At 40.0% G+C, this 22,301-nt stretch overlaps 1 protein-coding gene across 2 annotated transcripts in view; it reads left to right on the top strand.

The window, feature by feature from the left end:
* The first annotated feature begins 10,816 nt into the window (after positions 1–10,816).
* Positions 10,817–22,301, top strand: part of rbm25a (RNA binding motif protein 25a) — a 35,732-nt gene continuing 24,247 nt past the window's right edge. The window contains exons 1-4 of one of the 2 annotated variants that reach the window (XM_062041233.1): positions 10,817–11,030; positions 11,290–11,436; positions 19,660–19,709; positions 19,843–20,007. In XM_062041233.1, coding sequence (XP_061897217.1) covers positions 11,310–11,436; positions 19,660–19,709; positions 19,843–20,007 — 342 coding nt within the window. In that variant the 5' untranslated portion in view covers positions 10,817–11,030; positions 11,290–11,309. Of the gene's footprint in view, positions 11,031–11,289; positions 11,437–19,659; positions 19,710–19,842; positions 20,008–22,301 lie in introns of those variants that run through there. The other variant, XM_062041234.1, reaches the window with a different exon arrangement.

The raw sequence follows: 22,301 nt of genomic DNA, 5'->3' as shown, positions 1-22,301 counted from the left end.
GGTGCTGTTTTTAATGCCCCTGTGTGTGACGTCACCCCGTGACACACCTTCATGTCGGCCAATAGGAGGCGGTGTAAAAAGTGGGTTCGTTTTGTGGGCGTGGCTTGCCCTTTTCTTTTCTTTTTTTTAAGCCATCCGCCACGGCGCTCCTCTGATGGTGGAAATTTCCACGGGGGGAAGCCGAGCGGAAGTGATGGACTTGTTGACAGTGGAGCATCTGCCGTTCAAAAACATATCACTAAACACGCAAATGCGCTCTTTTTCATCCATTTGCTAGCATTAAGCTGCTCCCTCGCAACTTTAAAACCTTTATTTCCATGTCAATATGTGGAGTAAAACTATTAAAACTAGAGATGGCCGATAAATGCTTTAAAATGTATTTTTTTTATTATCGGTATTGTTTTTTGTTTTTTTTTAAATTAAATCAACATAAAAAAACACAAGATACACTTACAATTAGTGCACCAACCCAAAAAAACCTCCCTCCCCCATTTACACTCATTCACACAAAAGGGTTGTTTCTTTCTGTTATTAATATTTCTGGTTCCTACATTATATATCAATATACACTACCGTTCCAAAGTTTGGGGTCACATTGAAATGTCCTTATTTTTGAAGGAAAAGCACTGTAATTTTCAATGAAAATAAACTAGTCTTAACTTTAAAGAAATACACTCTATACATGGCTAATGTGGTAAATGACTATTCTAGCTGCAAATGTCTGCTTTTTGGTGCAATATCTACATAGGCGTATAGAGGCCCATTTCCAGCAACTATCACTCCAGTGTTCTAATGGTACAATGTGTTTGCTCATTGGCTCAGAAGGCTAATTGATGATTAGAAAACCCTTGTGCAATCATGTTCACACATCTGAAAACGGTTTAGCTCGTTACAGAAGCTACAAAACGGACCTTCCTTTGAGCAGATTGAGTTTCTGGAGCATCACATTTGTGGGGTGATTTAAACGCTCAAAATGGCCAGAAAAAGAGAACTTTCATCTGAAACTCGACAGTCTATTCTTGTTCTTAGAAATGAAGGCTATTCCACAAAATTGTTTGGGTGACCCCAAACTTTTGAACGGTAGTGTATTATGCAAGCCAGTTAAACAATGCAGTAGTAAAAATATGTGATATAATTATTTTAATGTCAATATGTGGAGTAAAACTATTAAAACCCTTTTTTGATAGGACACAAACCAGCTTAGGAAAGAGCAAACGTATGGAAGTAAAAGTAATTGATATCATTTACCCGGAGTTAATTTTTTTAATGTCAGTATGACATTTTTTGGCAGTACACAAGTCAGCTTAGGAAAGAATAAACATAGTAGTAAAATTATTTTATATCATTTACCCTAAGTTAATTTATTTTCAAGTCAGTATGTGGAGTAAAATTATGAGACACTTATTTGATATGCAAGCCAGTTAAACAATGCAGTTGTAAAAATATGTGATATCATTTACCCCAAGTAAAATTATTTTCATATCAATATGTGGATTATGAAACCCTTATTTGATACAGCACACGAGCAAGTTTAGGACAGAGTAAGCATATGGTAGTAAAGGAATTTTTTTCTTAAACTGGATTGTATTGTACATCAAATCAGTGTGTATGTATAGATTTACTCCACATATTGACATGCTAATTTAACTATTCTTGTTTTTTACTAAAGTTTCATCTATGATTGCCTACTGAAATGAATTTTTTTTATTTAAACGGGGATAGCAGATCCATTGTATGTGTCATACTTGATCATTTCGCGATATTGCCATATTTTTGCTGAAAGGATTTAGTAGAGAACATCGACGATAAAGTTCGCAACTTTTGGTCGCTGATAAAAAAAAAAGCCTTGCCTGTACCGGAAGTAGCGTGACGTCGCAGGTTGAAAGGCTCCTCACATTTCCCCATTGTTTACACCAGCAGCGAGAGCGATTCGGACCGAGAAAGCGACGATTACCCCATTAATTTGAGCGAGGATGAAAGATTCGTGGATGAGGAACGTGAGAGTGAAGGACTAGAGTGCAGTGCAGGACGTATCTTTTTTCGCTCTGACCGTAACTTAGGTAAAAGGGCTCATTGGATTTGTATTTTAAACCACCTCGGATACTATATCCTCTTGAAAATGAGAGTCGAGAACGCGAAATGGACATTCACAGTGACTTTTATCTCCACGACAATACATCGGCGACGCACTTTAGCTACAGAGCTAACGTGATAGCATCGTGCTTAAATGCAGTCGTAGTGGCTTTCAGTAGGCCTTTAAGTGTTTTAGGTTTTGCTGACATTTGCTTTCTCCTATTTAGACACGGTGAGTTGGTGCTTTTCGAATCACTATGTTTGAGAAATACAAACAATATCAAGATAATACTTAAATGGGAAGTAATAACTGTTAAAAGTATATCAAAGAAACACAGGGATCACTGCAAACTCATGCATTCTTCAACTCTACTCCCTTGAATATTTAAGTAGTTAATATACAATACAGTTTAAGGATAAGTAAGCATATGGTAGTAAACGTATTTAATATTGTTTACCCTGTTTTAACTTATTTTCATGTCAATATGTGAAGCAAAATTACGAAACACTTATTTGGGTATGAACCTGACATAACTTCCTTGTGGATGTAATGCGAGAATCTCGTTGTTTTGTGGGAGTCAGGACACATTAACTGTAACACAACTATTCAGTTCATAAAGGAAATAAAAATGAAAATGTCCCTTTCTGTGCAAATATTGACACGCATGATTCCGGATTAATCATTTCAGACGCTTTGTAAATGATTAACCATAGATAAGGAAATTGTCTACATTCCAAAAACAACAACACAATAATATGCGTAAACATGTACATGTTTTATAGCCAATTCCGTAGTAGCACGATGGTTATTGCTGATAATAACACCATCATGATGTCATTCTGTTGCTTTGTTGTTGTTTCACACTTACTCGTTCAAGGCAAAAGAAGCACAAAAAGGTAATAACACCTGAATAACCTCAGCTATTATTGTTGTTAGTGATAATACTTGTACTTATTGTGCACCTTTGTAGTTTATATCCTTTGTGTGTGTTCTTCAATCCTTTACATTTGTGTTTTGCATGTGTGAAAAAACACAATTCAATCCAGTTTTTCCTTTAGCAACACTTAAAAAGTAGATACTTTTTGTAACTGTCGTACAAGTAGTATGATATATCAAAGTACTTTCAGATAGCATGTTTGATGCAGTAAAGCAGGGGTCTCAAACATGCGGCCCGCGGGCCAATTGCGGCCCGCGAGACGTTATTGTGCGGCCCGGACCTTAATATGAACGTTTAATGTTTGTGTGCGGAGCTGAAGCATTCTTGCCAATTTTATATGAATGGCGCTTGACAGCGTTGTGAGCGGGGCTGAAGCATTCTTGCCAACCCTCCCAATTTTTACCCGTCAACATTACTGAGGACTTCATTATTGAGTCAACTATACTATGTATGCGGCTTCAACACACACACACACACACACACGTTAGCGACTGCAATGCATACTTAGTCAACAGCCACACATGTTACACTGAGGGTGGCCGTATAAAAAAAACTTTATCAATGTTACAAATATGCGCCACACTGTGAACCCACACCAAACAAGAATGACAAACATCCGCAATGTAACACAACGTAAACACAACAGAACAAATACCCAGAATTCCTTGTAGCCCTAACTCTACCGGGCTACAAGGAATCTACCAATCATGGTGTGGTATATGGCTCTCGAGGGCCGAACACTGACGTCACTTGCGTGATGCAAGCAGAGAAACGTTTTGCTGCTTTTCCACGAGACTCGCACGCGCTCTACCTCACTCTCTCCCTCACTCACTCGCTCTCTCTCTCGCTCGCTCTCTCTCTCGCTGTAAACTCCACAGCGAACCCCCGCCCCCGCCCCGCCCCCTCCCGTTGGCTCCAGACAGAGACGATTTTTGTTATTTGGGTCCAAAATACCCCTGCGTTAGTGGAAAATCGGCAAATGAGTGAAAGCGAGAGAAACATTGCCATGGAGACGAGTTATTACTGACTGCCCGTCAGTAATAAAGTCCCCGATAACCTGGACCAATTCAAACCGTTATGTTTTTTTTATTGTTTAATTTGCATTGCCTCACACGATAAACACTACATATATTTTATATGACGCCATATAACACTCCGGGAGCCGTCACTTTTTCCCGGTACCTTCCGCCGACCGCCGTGTTGCTGTCGGGAGGAAAAGCGGAACGACACACATTGCGGAAATAACATTATTCTCCGTGCGTCGGTTAAATAGAAATATATTCCACAACACCAAACATGTGTTTTTCAAAGCCTGCAGAGAAGAGAAAGGTTAGTGATGAGCAAAAACAATTCCAGGAAAAGTGGGAGATGGAATATTTCTTTGTTGAGCACAGGGACACCCCAACGTGTCTTATTTGCACAGAGAAAGTTGCAGTGCACAAGAAAAACTATTTAAAACGTCATTATACCACTAGACATGCTGAGGAGTATGCAAAATACCAGGGAGATGAGAGATTGAACCGGGTTGCACATTATGTGTATGTGTATACATTGTTGCTGACTGGAGAAATCAAATTATTATTGTTAGAACAGAATAGAATAGAATAGAAAGTACTTTATTGATCCCTGGGGGAAATGCAGCACCACAGTTCGAGTTCGCTCACAATAGACAAGAATAACAATAAATAATATAATATATATAATATATTATATATATAATATATAAATAATATAAATATATTCTACATATACTCTACATTTAAGTGCAGTCAAGGAACATATGCATTATACAGTCTGATGGCTGTCGGTATGAAGGACCTCCTGTGTTGTTCCGTGTTGCATTTTGGGAGTCTGAGCCTTCCACTGAACGTGCTCATCCTCCCCGCAAGGTCCGAGTGTAGTGGGTGGGAGGTGTTGTCCATAATGGCTAGGAGTTTTGCTAGACTCCTCCTCTCTTGTTATTACTGATTTATTTACTTAATTCTCATTTTGTTCATTTATATTTTGATTTTATTTTGTGTTGAAAATAAAAATAAAGACATTTAAAAATGATTTTTTTAAGAAATCTTTTCTTGCGGCCCAGCCTCACCCAGACTCTGCATCCAGTGGCCCCCAGGCAAATTGAGTTTGAGACCCCTGCAGTAAAGCAAGCAGGAGTCAGGACCAGGAGGCCCTAAAGGGGACCAACCCAAATAAAAAAAATAAAGTTGTGCTGCCACCAAGCGTCCAATTATGGAAAGCACAGTAGTTTACTGTAGACTTTATTGTGCACTTCAAAGTTCAGGTATCTTTTAACACAAAATAACTGTTTCCATGTATGGTATTTCCAAATGAAAAATGGAAATGTAACATTTCTTTAAGAAAATACATGTAAAAGCGCAGGTTGGTAAAATTTACTGTAAAAAAAAAAATGCTTGTACAGTTTTTTTTTTATTAACTAGCTCATATTTCTTCATTGTTTTCTTTCTGGATCAAATTCCTTCCATAGTTTTACTCCACTCACAGTTCACAGCGCTTCACTTTTCTCACATTTTATGTTACAGGCGTATTCTAAAATGGAAAAATTCAGTTTTGTCCCCAAAATTCTACACACAATACCCCATAATTAATTTTTTAAAATTTACTTTTGCAAATTTAAAAATAAAAAATCACATGTAGTATATAAGGCAGCACGGTGGCACAGGGGTTAGTGCATGTGCCACACTCCTGAGTAATCCTGAGTTCAATCCCGGGCTCGGGATCTTTCTGTGTGGAGTAGGGATGATGTTTGATAGGAATTTATCGAGTTCGAGCCCATTATCGAATCCTCTTATCGAACCGATTCCTTATCGATTCTCTTATCGAATCCAGATAGGTTGTTGTATATGGAAAAAAAACACAATATTTGGTTTAACAAAAGCTCACTTTTATTTTATAAGAAACAAATAAAATAAATAAAAAATATTAACTGTTACCCCCCTAAAAAAAAAAAATATTGACTGTTGTTACCCAAAGTGTATTAAGTGGGATTTTTCAGAAAAACAAATATATACAGTAACACAAAAACAACCTGTCTCTGTGATCATTATAGGTGTATAAATAATAATATAGTGTTTAATAAAATCAGTCCCTCGGGCACAAAACTGAAAATAATACAGCTCTCCAAAAAGTGCACTTCTGCTGCTATTGGAACATACTAACTACACACACAGGCAGACAGCTAACAAACAATCCAAGACGTCTAATAAAGTTCCAAAGCAGATTAATCCATTTAGGCTCTTTATTGTTGTTGATCTTGCTTTGTCTTTTCCTATTTTTACTTTTGTCTTGCACTGGACTGTTATTTTTTATTTTTTTAAACTGATATAAACACAATGACAATTGTATAAGCTACGTGATTCAATTAACATACTGAAATTTAATACACAATATGTAAATATTAGCTTCACACAAATATACAGTACTATCATCAAATACTTCTGAGTGTTGAAACTATTTTGATGGTGGAAATACACGACTAGCAGCCATTTTAAGTCCTCAAATCATCCATTGAAACAGTGCACAAAAATCGTTTTTCAATAAACATCTTAGTTTTAAATTTAACCACTTTCCACCTTAATATTGAGTTACATAAACAAGTTAAACAGTTTACTTACAGACTTATCTTTTCCAAGGCTTGTAAGAACTAACACAACTTGTCTACTTCTCAATTGTCTCATGAACTGAACAGACGTCGCCAACCCGGAAGTATTTTCATATCGCCACAAGGTGTCAGTAAGAGTCTACAATCAAATCGGCATAACATTGCCGTCCCACAGGGCATTTCCTGTGGGAAGGGATTCGTTCCCAGGGATTCGAATAAAGAACCAACTCTTTTTCTTTACTATAGTGGCGTTGATAACGGGGACCGGTTCTCAAAAAGGGATTTGAGTCCATGGAATCGGTTCTTTTCTTATCGAACAACCGGGAGAACCGGTTTCGAACATCATCCCTAGTGTGGAGTTTGCATGTTCTCCCCGTGACTGCGTGGGTTCCCTCCGGATACTCCGGCTTCCTCCCACCCCCAAAGACATGCACCTGGGGATAGGTTGATTGGCAACACTAAATTGGCCCTAGTGTGTGAGTGTTGTCTGTCTATCTGTGTTGGCCATGCGATGAGGTGGCGACTTGTCCAGGGTGTACCCCGCCTTCCGCCCGAATGCAGCTGAGATAGGCTCCAGCACCCCCCGCGACTGCCCCCTCCCCTCCCTGAAGGATTTACACAACTCCCGCTGCCTCAACAGAGCAAAAAGCATCACCAGGGACAGCACACACCCTGGCTTCCATCTGTTTGACCTGCTACCATCGAGCAGGTGCTACAGGTGCATCAGAGCCAGAACAAACCCCTATACAATATCCTACCCTAATACCCTACTGTGCAATATTACCCTTCGAGTGCAATACGTCCGACACTGATTGTTATTTATTACTCCGGTACTCTTGTCTTGTTCTGTATATTGTACAGTATTTTGTATTTGTATAGTTGTATACAAATTGTACAGGATTGCTTATTATTTTTATTGGATAGTAGTCTGTTTATTTAAATTCTTAGTTTTATCTTTATTACCTCTTGTGTAATTTATTTTTATCCCATATTTGTTCCCACTACCGCACCTAAAATTGGAGTCCTTAAAGGCCTACTGAAAGCCACTACTACCGACCACGCAGTCTGATAGTTTATACATCAATGATGAAATCTTAACATTGCAACACATGCCAATACGGCCGGGTTAACTTATAAAGTGCAATTTTAAATTTCCCGGCAAACTTCCGGTTGAAAACATTTCGATATGATGACGTATGCGCGTGACGTCAACGGTTGAAGTGGAAGTATTCGGAGCCCATTGAATCCAATACAAAAAGCTCTGTTTTCATTTCATAATTCCACAGTATTCTGGACATCTGTGTTGGTGAATCTTTTGCAATTTGTTTAATGAACAATGGAGACTGCAAAGAAGAAAGTTGTAGGTGGGATCGGTGTATTAGCGGCGGACTACAGCAACACAACCAGGAGGACTTCTAGGATAGCAGACGCGCTAGCCGAACGACCTCACCTTGACTTCCTCCGTCTCCGGACCGCCAACCGCATCTGTGATCGGGTGAAGTCCTTCGTCGTACCGTCGATCGCTGGAACGCAGGTGAGCACGGGTCGTGCTGAGCAGATGAGAGCTGGCGTAGGTGCAGGGCTAATGTTTTTAGCATAGCTCTGTCGAGGCTCCGTAGCTAAGTTAGCTTCTATGGCGTCGTTAGCAACAGCATTGCTAAGCTTCGCCAAGCTGGAAAGCATTAACCGTGTAGTTACATGTCCATGGTTTAATAGTATTGTTGATCTTCTGTCTATCCTTCCAGTCAGGGACTTATTTGTTTTGTTTCTATATGCAGTAAAGCCCGATGCTATCACGTTAGCTCAGTAGCTAAAGTGCTTCGCCGATGTATTGTCGTGGAGATAAAAGTCACTGTGAATGTCCATTTCGCGTTCTCGACTCTCATTTTCAAGAGGATATAGTATCCGAGGTGGTTTAAAATACAAATCCGTGATCCACAATAGAAAAAGGAGAGAGTGTGGAATCCAATGAGCCAGCTTGTACCTAAGTTACGGTCAGAGCGAAAAAAAGATACGTTCTGGACTGCACGCTAGTCTTTCACTTTCACGTTCCTCATCCACAAATCTTTCATCCTCGCTCAAATTAATGGGGTAATCGTCGCTTTCTCGGTCCGAATCTCTCTCGCTGCTGGTGTAAACAATGGGAAAATGTGAGCAGCCCTTCCTCCGGTTTCGTCACGCTACTTCCGGTAGGGGCAAGGCTTTTTTTTTATCAGAGACCAAAAGTTGCAAACTTTATCGTCGTTGTTCTATACTAAATCCTTTCAGCAAAAATATGGCAATATCGCGATATGATCAAGTATGACACATAGAATGGATCTGCTATCCCCGTTTAAATTAGAAACAAATCATTTCAGTAGGCTTTTAATCTCATTATATGCAAATATAATGACAATAAAGTATCCCTGCAGACTGTATTGATCTATATTGATATATAATGTAGGAACCAAAAATATTAATAACAAAGAAACAACCCTTTTGTGTGAATGAGTGTGAATGGGGGAGGGAGGTTTTTTGGGTTGGTGCACTAATTGTAAGTGTATCTTGTGTTTTTTATGTTGATTTAATAAAAAAAATATTCATTTTTTATTTTTTTATTTCTTGTGCGGCCCGGTACCAATCGATCCACGGCCCGGTGGTTGGGGACCACTGTGCCATATCACACACAATACAACATTTTGATAGTAAAATATTTGTGAGGATAAATACATATATGCGTGTCCCCAGCGAGACACACTTATAGGCAAACCTAGGCTGTTTTAAGATTATAAGACACTGCTTAACTCTCAGCTGTGCTTTTAGTTTTATGAATTCAATGATTCTTTCACACATATCTTATGGCTTAACCACATGGTCCCAGGCACACCAGTCATCAATCAAGACCATTGAGTGTCTTCATTACCGCGCCTTGAAAGTTGTAGACAAGAAGAGTATACGATATCATCATTGCCAAATTTTAACCAAATACAATATTTTAAGTTTTACCAATTTTATTTTGTTACACACAGTCAAACTGGTTTTTAAATGCTTGGATAACTCTGCTCCCCAATTGCTCTGCAACTGCAAAGTGGTACCAGATCTACCACCCGAGCAGTGTCAAAAGGCAACTGTTGTGTTCCATTCCGTAGAATCAATCAATCAATCAATCAATGTTTATTTATATAGCCCTAAATCACAAGTGTCTCAAAGGGCTGCACAAGCCACAACGACATCCTGGGTACAGAGCCCACATACGGGCAAGGAAAAACTCACCCCAGTGGGACGTCGATGTGAATGACTACGAGAAACCTTGGAGAGGACCGCATATGTGGGTAACCTCCCCCTCTAGGGGAGACCGAAAGCAATGGATGTCAAGTGGGTCTGACATAATATTGTGAAAGTCCAGTCCACAGTGGATCCAACACATCAGCGAGAGTCCAGTCCATAGTGGGGCCAGCAGGAAACTGTCCCGAGCAGAGACGGGTCAGCAGCGCAGAGATGTCCCCAACCGATGCACAGGCGAGCGGTCCACCCGTGGGTCCCGACTCTGGACAGCCAGCACTTCATCCGTGGCCACCGGACCTGTGCAACTCCCCCTCCCCGAGGGAGAGGGGAGCAGAGGAGTGAAGAAAAGAAACGGCAGATCAACTGGTCTAAAAAGGGGGTTTATTTAAAGGCTAGAGTATACAAATGAGTTTTAAGATGGGACTTAGCACATTTTTTGCTCAGACTGCCTTTTCAATAAAAGGACCACAACTATGGAACTCTTTACCGGACACTTTGAAAAGTATACCTGCACTTGTCACTTTCAAAAAACAAACAAAATTATGGCTACTTGAGCAACAATCGTGTTCCCATGTTTAGTTTTTACTCATTTTTACTCATTGGTTTTTATCTAGTCTGCACTTTGTCTGTGTTATTATTATTATTGGCTTTTATCTGGTTTGCACTTTGTATGTATTATTACTATTATCATTATTATCGACTCATTCTATTTTTTATTTTCCTATTTTAATGATGTTGGATCTGTATTGTTGTTGGGGACAAGTGTTGTAAATGATGCATACATTGGATAACTGTTTCAGATGTATATGTTTTTGTATCTGTCTCTATTTCAAATAAGCCTCTATATATATATAAAAAGCACAGTAGTAAATAAATAATAATAATAATAAAAAGTGTGCCTTCCTGAAAGACCTCGCTGAGGGAAGTACTGCGCCCACCTGCCGTCTTAGTTCCCATGATCCTCTGCGGGAAGAATAGGTTCTTATTTTCTGTGTTCCTGAAAAGTACCGGTGTCATTGCAACGATAATCAATACTTCCACGCCGTTATCGTCCCTCGTCTTTAATGGGCCGGCGTTCGGGTTGACGTAAACCACCCCCGGCCGTGTCTTTTAAAACCCACCGCCCTTTGGAGGTGAGTAACTCGGGCGTTAGCTCCACTGCTAACGTTAGCCAGCAAGGCCACGGAGCTAACACGATGCTAATGGCTACATGCTAACACGAGCTAATGGCTACATGCTAACTAGCGCACTTGCCAGACGTCTTCGTTTTCTGACTAAGCAGCTTTTTCAAAAAAATTTTTACTCTGTGCGTTTTGTTTGGACTTAATTGAGCCGACTGTGTTGATGGAGGTGGCGTTTTGAGGTGTATTTATGTGCACGTTGTCGTCACAGGTTGCCGCCGTCCCTGCACCATGTCGTACCCACCTCCGCTCAACCGCCAGCCGTTGAGCATCCCGCAGCTTCCCCCCGGCATCCCACCGCTGCCCCCCGGCATCCCACCGCCCCAGTTCGGAAGCTTCGGCCCGGCTGTCCCACCAGGTAACCCAACAGGAGCGCAGCCGTGTGTGTGTTTGCTTGCTTGTGCAAACTCTCTTACACACGCTGTCATTAAGTACACTGGTCCAATATTTTTCAATTGATTAAACTTAGACTTAGACAAACTTTAATGATCCACAAGGGAAATTGTTCAACACAGTAGCTCAGTTACAATGATGGAAAGGACAAGGCAGGTATAAATAGACTAATATAGCGGGGAAAAAAATCTAACATATATACGAATATATACATCAGGGGTCACCAGGTAGCCCGTAAGGACCAGATGAGTAGCCCGCTGGCCTGTTCTGAAAATAGCTCAAATAGCAGCACTTACCAGTGAGCTGCCTCTATTTTTTAAATTGTATTTATTTACTAGCAAGCTGCTCTCGCTTGGCTCGACATTTTTAATTCTAGGAGAGACAAAACTCAAATAGAATTTGAAAATCCAAGAAAATATTTTAAAGACTTGGTCTTCACTAACTGACAAAGAAACAGATAACAGATTTGGTGTCCAGTTCAAAGTGTGACATGATTTATTTAAACAATTTGACAGTTGACTTTTGTATTTTACATGAGTTATTATTTGTACAAACATGGTGCAAAGTAATTCATGATTTGTTCAAAAATGTTAGTGGCTAGCTAGTTAAAATGGGATATTGTGATTTCACAAGACTGTCTTAGAAGTGATCATTTAAAAATGTTCAATTTAAAAAATGTGCACTTAGAGAAAATATAGAAATAAAGTGTTGCATATTGATATTTATCTGTTTCTATATATATTTATTGTGAGAAATCATTAAGATGATCAGTGTTTCCACAAAGATAAATATCATTAATTATTAATAATAACAGAGTTAAAGGTAAATTGAGCAAATTGGCTATTTCTGGCAATTTATTTAAGTGTGTATCAAACTGGTAGCCCTTCGCATTAATCAGTACCCAAGAAGTAGCTCTTGGTTTCAAAAAGGTTGGTGACCCCTGATATACATAATATGTGTACAGAATATTATATATACAGATATATTATATCTATAACATATATACAATATATACCAATGACCATGTACAATATTACAGTATATACAGTATATGTGACAGCAGCAGCATAAAATAGAGAGTCGATCCAGCAGAAAATAGACATTAAAAACAAAGAGAAGTAGCTAACATGTCAGGTGTCAGGTAATAGGCAGATATCATATATTGCTGTATGGCGAGTGATTATACAGCTGGATGGAGTGTGGAATGAAGGGAGTTCTTGAATCGGACAGTGCAGGAAGGAAGCTGGAGGAGCCTGTTGGAGTATGAACTCCGCTGTCCCTTAATTGTCAGGTGGAGTGGGTGGGCAGGATTGGCCAGCAGTTTGTCCAGTGTCCTCCTGTCCCTCACTGACACAAACGCCTCCAACTGCGTGCCAATAGTTTGGCCGGCTTTCCGGATCAGTTTGTCAATCCGGTTTGAGTCCCTTTTGCTGGTGCTGCTCCCCTAACCAACCACTGCAAAGTACAGTGCACTGGCCATAACAGACTGATAAAATATCTCCAACAGCTTGCTGCACACATTAAAGGACCTAAGCTTCCTCAGGAAAAAGAGTCTGCTCATGCCCTTCTTGTAAACAGCTTTGCAGTTGTCCTTCCAGTCCAGTCTGCTGTTCAAATGGACTCCCAGGTACTTATACTGCTCCACTACTGCCACCACCCGGCCCTGGATCTTGATGGCCTCCACCGGGGTCACTCTCTTCCTGAAGTCGATGACCAGCTCCTTGGTCTTGTCCACATTAAGGACCAGATGGTTCGCCTGAGACCACTCCACAAAGTCAGCGATCAGTGTCCTGTACTCCAATTCCTGTCCCCTCTCCGATACACCCGACCACAGCAAAGTCGTCAGAGTATTTCTGCAGGTGGCAGGACCTGGAACTATACTGAAACTTGTATTAGTAGATTGCACAGTACAGTACATATTCCGAACAATTGACCACTAAACGGTAACACCCGAATACGTTTTTCAACTTGTGTGGTATTCGGGTCTGTGGGACCCGATTTCATTTTTTTATTAAAAGAAAAATTATACAATTAGTTAACTTTTCAAACTGAGGCCCACTGGCTTTGGCTCATTTTCTCTGAAGAACATATATCAGTAGGGTTTGATTGATTGATTGAAGCTTTTATTAGTAGAATGCCAGTGTTGGGTTAGTTACTGAAAACCAGTAACTAGTTACAGTTACTAGTTACTTTATTTCAAAAGTAACTCAGTTACTTACATCAAAAAGTAATGCGTTACTGTGAAAAGTAACTATTTAGTTACTACTTCTACTTTTTTTTTTTAAAAGCTCCCATTAATGCCCTTTTAGCCTTCATTTCAGTACTGTTATTGCACTGGAGAATAATACAATGTGTTGATCAACTTGACATGCATTTGCATCACTGAACTCTGCTATACATCACACAAAGACAAAGATATGTTTCAAAGGGCCAATTTGTTTCAGGCCAGAACAAATTGACAAAACTATTTTAAATAGTTGCAACATAAGTAACAAACAGCATAATAACAACATAGCTGTAAACCTGGCTTCACCTAAGGAAGGCACACGTGACATACACAAAGCCTAACCAGGCAGATTTGAATTGTTGTTTTGGGCAGTAGACGGGATCTTTGATCCAAGACACAACTTACATTTAACTAAAATGTTATTTTCTTTGTGCTCGACAAAAGAAAAGAAGTGAGAATATCTCATACTTGCCAACCCTCCCGAATTTCAGTGCCTCTCCCCGGGACAACCATTCCCCCAAATTGCTCCCGATTTCCAGCCGGACTAAAGGCGTGCGGACCTGAGTGAGGACAGCCTGTCGTCACGTCCGCTTGGCCAACCAAAAAGTAACCACAGAACACTCGTATAGTGTTCTGTGGTTACTTTTTGGTTGGCCAACGGTTTACGTTGTATTGCGCGCCTCTTGTGACACAAGAGATTCAGAAGGACGACACTGCAGCGCTGCAATAAAACACACTCAGATCTTCTGTTTCTAGCCGATACTACATAAAAAATAACATAAAATAACGCAGTAACGCATCATGTAGTAACGGTAACTGAGTTACTGAATATAAAAAATAACGCGTTAGATTACTAGTTACCGCCGAAACTGTAACGCCGTTAGTCCCAACACTGTAGAATGCACAGTACAGTACATATTCCGTACAATTGACCACTAAATGGTAACACCCGAATAAGTTCTTCAACTTGTTTAAGTCGGGGTCCACTTCATGATACAGATATAAACTATATATATACTATCATCATAATACAGTCATCACACAAGATAATCATTTATAGTATATATATTGAATTATTTACATTATTTACAATCCGGGTGTGGGATGTGGAGGGGGTGGGTTAGGTTTGGTTGATGTCAACACTTCAGTCATCAACAATTGCATCATCAGAGAAATGGACATTGAATCAGTGTAGGTCTGACTTGGTAGGATATGTACAGCAAGTAGTGAACATAGAGAGAGAGATCAGAAAGCATAGGAATAAGTATCTACATTTGATTATTTACAATCCGGGGATGTGGAAGGTGGAGGGTGTTAGTTAAGGGTTGAAGTTGCCTGGAGGTGTTCTTTTAGTGCAGTTTTGAAGGAGGATAATGATGCCCTTTCTTTTACACCTTTTGGGAGTGCATTCCATATTGATGTGGCATAGAAGGAGAATGAGTTAAGACCTTTGTTAGATCGGAATCTGGGTTTAACGTGGTTAGTGGAGCTCCCCCTGGTGTTGTGGTTATGGCGGTCATTAAGGAAGTAGTTTGACATGTACTTCGATATCAGGGAGGTGTAGCGGATTTTATAGACTAGGCTCAGTGCAAGTTGTTTTACTCTGTCCTCCACCTTGAGCCAGCCCACTTTGGAGAAGTGGGTAGTAGTGAGGTGTGATCTGGGGTGGAGGTCTAGAAGTAATCTGATTAGCTTGTTCTGGGATGTTTGGATTCTAGATTGGAGAGTTTATGAGGTGCTAGGGTACCAGGAGGTGCATGCTTAATCGAAAAAGGGTTGAATGAGAGTTCCCGCTAGAATCTTCATGGTGCTTTTGTTGACCAGAGAGATGTCCGATAATATCAGACTGTCGATACTATCGGCCGATAAATGCTTTAAAATGTAATATCGGAAATTATCGGTATCGGTTTAAAAATGATCAGTATCGGTTTCAAAAAGTATACTGTATGCCTTTTTAAAACGCCGCTGTGTACACGGACGTAGGGAGAAGTAGAGCGCCAATAAACCTTAAAGGCACTGCCTTTGCGTGCCGGCCCAGTCACATAATATCTACCGTAATTTCCGGACTATAAGCCGCTACTTTTTCCCCTCGTTCTGGTCCCTGCGGCTTATACAAGGGTGCGGCTTATTTACGGCCTGTTCTTCTCCGACACCGACGAAGAGGATTTCGGTGGTTTTAGTACGCAGGAGGAAGACGATGACACAATGATTAAAGACTGACTTTTCATATACCGGTAGGCTGGTTATTTTGATAACGTACAGGTGAGCACTTTGTATTACTTTGCACCGTTGTATTATTTGTACTCTGCACGAATGCTGTTCGCCATGTCAAAGATGTGAAAGTTTGATTGAATGATTGAAAGATTTATTGTTAATAAATGGGACGCTTTGCGTTCCAAAACAGTCATCTCTGTCCCGACAATCCCCTCCGTGGTAGCAGGAACCCCTATATACTACGGTAATTACACATCAAAACCCTGCGGCTTATAGTCGGGTGCGGCTTATATATGGAGCAATCTGTATGTTCCCCTAAATTTAGCTGGTGCGGCTTATAGTCAGGTGCGGCTTATAGTCCGGAAATTACGGTACGTCTTTTTAACACACACAAGTGAATGCAATGCATACTTGGTCAACAGCCATACAGGTCACACTGAGGGTGGCCGTATAAATAACTTTAGCACTGTTACAAATATGCGCCACACTGTGAACCCACACCAAACAAGTATGACAAACACATTTCGGGAGAACATCCGCACCGTAACACAACATAAACACAACAGAACAAATACCCAGAACCCCTTGCAGCACTAACTCTTCCGAGACGCTATAATATACACCCCCCACAACCCCGCCCACCTCAACCTCCTCATGCTCTCTCAGGGAGAGCATGTCCCAAATTCCAAGCTGCTGTTTTGAGGCATGTTAAAAAAAAATAATGCACTTTGTGACTTCAATAATAAATATGTCAGTGCCATGTTGGCATTTTTTTCCATTACTTGAGTTGATTAAGTAATTAAGACTTGGACAATATCGGATATCGGCAAAAAAGCCATTATCGGACATCTCTATATATCAGAATACATATTTAATGAACACACACCATACACCCCCCAATACACATTTCTATTACTTATAAGATGTCCGGGTCCACTGGACCGGGGCTAATAGAAGTGTGAAAATTGATGTCCTGCGTACCACACACACACAGCAGGTCTAGACAGGAGGAGGACAGAGTGTAGGTACACAGAACATCAGAGGGTCAAATGTGCGAGAAAATGAGAGCAGACAGTGTTGACAAACAATGTTGCAACCTTGTGTGGGAACCGCAGGTGCAGAAACACAAAAGAAGAATCCTTGTGGGATGCACAAACTGGCAGAGAAATTGCCTCACAATCAAACACTTTTGTGTTAAAATACTGAACAGATGTTTATTGGGATAAGGTAAACATCTGTTCAGTATTTTAACATAAGTGTTTGATTGTGAGGCATTAAAAGCCACAAAATGCAACGGGTCCTTCAGACCCACAAACGCTGGCTGAGTAACAACAATATGAACATTACACAAGGGTTAAGTCGGGGTCCACGTTAATCAATCAATTTCCACCTTTTTTTAAACCAAGGCACCTTTTTTTTCATTGAAAAAAATCCAGAGGCACACCGTCAGCAGGAATCATTAAAATAAATTGACGATAAAAAGGCGTGACTTTGACAATGTAAAGGTGGAACTTGGAGCCAAGTTATGCTGTCATAAATGGCGTGCTTACCCAAAGTCAACTTGAAAAACTTCCCCGGCCAGCTGGAACAAATAGACAACCGTGAGCCACTTTAATATTGATCATGATACACGCAGCACATCATGCCTGTACAACTACATACAGTGTTGACCTTGCTGTGTACAAACAAAACATGAAATGTAGGCTCATACTTTACAGATACATGTGCTAGAAATTGTGGCCTAGTGGGCGGGCTCAGCTCAGGTTAAAGGCCAGCGAGAAGAGATAGGTCTTAAGAAGGGTTTTGAAGACTCCCAGGCTCTGGGCTGACCTAATGTGGAGGGGCGGCAACGGAGAAGGCTCTGTCCCCTCTGGTCTTTAGCCTGGATCTGGGGACCGCCAGCAGCAGTTGGTCAGCTGACCTTAGGGCTCTAGACGAGGTATGATGGTTTAGAAGCTCGGTCAGGTATTGTGGGGCCAGGCCATTTAGGGCTTTAAAAACAATTAAAAGTAATTTAGAATCAATGCGGTGACGGACATGGAGCCAGTGGAGTGAGGCCAGGACTGGGGTGATGTGCTCGCGTTTTTTGGTGCTGGTGAGGAGACGGGCAGCCGCGTTTTGCACAAGCTGCAGACGGCGGAGTGATGCCTGATCAGTGCCAGCGGACAGTGAGTTGTTGTCTAGCCGGTGTGTGATGAAGGCGTGGATGGCGCAACCAAATTTGATAGTTGGTACTGTTACCTGATTGGCTGTTAGCGTGTCACTCCCACTGATCAGTGATCACTTCCTGCGTTGTTGGGTTACTAGAGAGCGAGTACATTTGTCCACGTGACCAACCTTGCTTTGCAACTTCCGGTTTCTTCAGAGGAAGAACACAAATTAACTGTCAAACGTTTTATAGAACCAATTTTTTTTTTATTCATAGCAATTACATCCATCCATCCATCCATTTTCTACCGCTTGTCCCTTTCGGGGTCGCGGGGGGGTGCTGGAGCCTATCTCAGCTGCATTCGGGTGGAAGGCAGGGTACACCAAGGACAAGTCGCCACTTCATCACAGGGCCAACTCAGATAGACAACATTCACACTCACATTCACACACTAGGGCCAATTTAGTGTTCCCAATCAACCTATCCCCAGGTGCATGTCTTTGCATGTGGGAGGAAGCCGGAGTACCCGGAGGGAACCCACGCAGTCACGGGGAGAACATGCAAACTCCACACAGAAAGATCCCGAGCCTGGGATTGAACTCAGGACTTTTGTATTGTGAGGCACATGCACTAACCCTTGTTCCACCGTGCTAGCAATTGCGTATGTATCGCAATATATTGATACAGTTTTATCGCCCAGCCCTAACTGTGATTGCCTGGGAGTAAACCTGCAGAAAATAGTTTTTTTATGTATACATTTTTACACTTTGCACTAGTTTGTTACACTTTATTAAGCATTTCTTACGTATTCCTTATTTTTGCACCTTCATTTTAAGAGGTTAAGTGTTCCATGTTCCATTTTAGAAATGTTTACATTGATTGTTTTCCATGGTTGTGTTGACATTTCCTTTCTTTTCTGCCTTGATAGCTGAGGGAATTATAATCAGAGAAACGTTACATTTTAAATTAAAACATTTATATATTTTTCTCCTTATTTTCGATCAGTTTTAGAAAATATCGATATTGACTGATATAAAACACTTATATCGTGATACAGTTTTCAGCATATTGTCTAGCCCTATGTCCAGCTGTATTTTTTAGATGTTTATTATATGAACTTCCCCTTATAAATAAGCAAGTAGAAAATAAAACCACTACGCTCCCACACCTAAATACTTAGTCGTAATATAATACATACCATTATTATAATTGCAAACACTGTTCATTCAAATGAAGTCAATTGTAGTCATCTAATTGCTGTGGCTGCTGTTAGTTGCTTCTATTTTTCTTTGTTTTCATCATGCAGTTTATATTTAATACATGGTAGTGTCAAAGTGGGGTTTTCCGTGTGTGTGTGTGTGTGTGTGTCGGACTTCCATTGGCTTTCGGGGACACAAAAATAATCTTCAATTATTATCCAAACTGCTTGGAAGTTGGCACCAAGTTCATGTGCAAACATGACAGTAATAGTTTTATAATCAATCAAGTAGTTGGCTCCGTATGTATGTTGTGGAAATGACATCAGGCAGTAATGGAGACTACTGCAGTCATATAAAAGTGTGAATGTCAGATTGTAATGTTATTTGTTTCTATTTAAGGTACTCCCATGATACCAGTTCACATGGGTGTCATGACCCCCACTTCCACAGTGAGTTACTGAACATCCTTGCTATTAGACTGTTTTGATTCTTAATCAGAATATTTTCCCATTTGCCAATAATTTTTACAAACTGCAGCATGCTGTGCTGTGTTTTACAGTGTCTTGTGTTTGTTTTTGGCAGGTTCTTGTCCCAACCACAGTCTCTATTGCACAGAAACCCATGCTCACAAAGAGGGAGTACATCGGCATCCGAACCAGGGAGGCCGAGGACGGCCCCACCACCACCGTGTTTGTGGGCAACATCTCCGAAAAGGCGTCAGACATGCTGATAAGACAGCTGCTGGCCGTGAGTTCACTTTACTTAATTTAACCTTACTTGACCAAGTCATGGTGTATTTCATGTGATGCAGCATCACAAACTAAATCCATTTTTATAAGTGAATCAAGGTTTCCCCTAGATTGCCAAGATACCTATGGCGGTGGGAGGCACTAGAGGCGTGGTCAATATGAAGTCATCACATTATTTGCTATGATGCATCAGTGTTTCCCACACATTCATTTATTTGTGGCGGCCCGCCACGAAAGAATTACGTCCGCCACAAATTTAAAAAATGTTTTTATTTTTTTTTGTCCCGTCCGGCTTCTCGGGCAAATCATATAGTTGATGTAGATGCCCATATAGGCTGTTCAGATTTACTTTACAAAAGAGAAGTGTAGGATACTTCTCTTGTTGCCTTATTTCTATTTGACCACTACTGTTTTCTGTTTGTTTGTTACTGACTGTGGCAGGACACCTCTGCCTCCGTTTCACTTTATGTTGCTGGTAAATAATATGGTTGTAGTAGTAGGCTAAAGTTAAATTATTTAGTATGCACTAATTAAAGGGGCAGAGCTTTAAGAGACATTTTAGCTTTTATATTTTATAAGATATATTTTTTGTAAGAACCACAATTAATAAATATATTTCAGTGAATAACTTATTGTTCAAATCTGTATATAAATATGTACATAAAGTGTTGTAATTATATTATAAAATGGATGGATGGATGGATGGTCGTTTAAAACAAAACTGTTATTATTATTATTTTTTTTTTTATTATTTTTTTTTTATTATTAATTACTAAGTATATATTTTTTGAGCCTTTTTAGAGAAAATCATATTGTAGTAAATTATGCAAATTACTCGATGATGTCATGGTGACCACGCCCCTACCGCCACAGGTATCTTGGCAGTTTATGGGAAACACTGCATATATTTTCTTTAAAAAGGCAAAAAATTATACATACATTTAAAGCAAATCTGTTAATTATATATATATTTTTTCTTACATAATACCGTTTTGCTAAATTTTTCCATTGTTGCTACTTAATGTACAATGTACTTTGTTGAGAATTCTTTTTTCTAGAGATTTTTCCAATTCTTTTAGTCACTCTTTCTTTATTTAAAACAACTGGCAAGAAATCTAGAATCTATTTCTGGCGCTATTGTAGACTGTACTTGTGTTTAGAGACTCTTTACTTCTGTCGCTCCATGTCTCTCCTTAAAAGCCGAAGTATCATCTTAAATTCTGAAGATCCTTGTCCAGGGGTATATCTCGGATACATCAATAAAGTATGTCCACATCGCGTACATACCGCCTCCGATCCAGACAACCTAGTGCGTATTGCTTATGTCATCACAACATTCCGTGTGGGAGCATTCTTTGGCGCATCACTAGTCAATCATGCGCAAATAATAAACTACATATATCCATTCAAACTGTAAATAGCTGTTGGTGTTAATGTGTATGTTAATGTGTTATAGTGTTAATTTTTCCCAGGGTCTGGGAACACACTGTCATGGAGACGTGTGTGCACAGAGAAAATACTTGTTGGAATTGGGCCCGTTGTTGCCATACAATTGGCAATAAAAGATCAAAAGAACGTCAGACCATGTGTCTTCTTCTGGACGCTACAATATATCATATTAATTTATTTTATTTTCACATAAAAAACCTAATTTTTAAGTTGTGGAGGCTATTGTGTTGCTGTGGCGCACCACCACAATCAAATACATTAAGGGGAAACTCTGTGGAATAATTACACAATAAGGATGTAATGATATTAACATTTCATTACTTGGTTATCATGACCAGAATTATCACATTTATCATTATTATTGTGGTATTGTTGAATGTGCTCAAAAAGTACTTTTCTCACACTGAACTCTTTTGACCAAATTATTTTATTTTTTAAAATAACTGTTAGAAAAGACACTATTTTGCATGTTTTTTGTTTCTTACGCTTCACTGATAGTGTTTTATTGGCTAAGCTTTTATTGTTTTAAATATTTGGTTTCTAATGAAGCACTTGAAGTAGCACAGAAGAATAAGTGCTTAATATATTTTAGCAAAAGTGTAGATAGAAACATGTTAGAACAGAAATTGACCACATATTAACAGTAAATAATAGTTTTGACAAAATAATACAACCACAATTTATGTAATATGAATGTGAATGTTGTCTATCTGTGTTGGCCCTGCGATGAGGTGGCCACTTGTCCAGAGTGTACCCCGCCTTCCGCCCGTGTGCAGCTGGGATAGGCTCCAGCACCCCATGCCCCCGTAAAGGACAAGCGGTAGAAAATGGATGGATGGATGT

Source organism: Entelurus aequoreus, linkage group LG03 (assembly GCF_033978785.1).
Source record: "Entelurus aequoreus isolate RoL-2023_Sb linkage group LG03, RoL_Eaeq_v1.1, whole genome shotgun sequence".
NCBI classification, from domain to species: domain Eukaryota; kingdom Metazoa; phylum Chordata; class Actinopteri; order Syngnathiformes; family Syngnathidae; genus Entelurus; species Entelurus aequoreus.
This window is presented reverse-complemented; position numbering and strand designations above follow the sequence as displayed.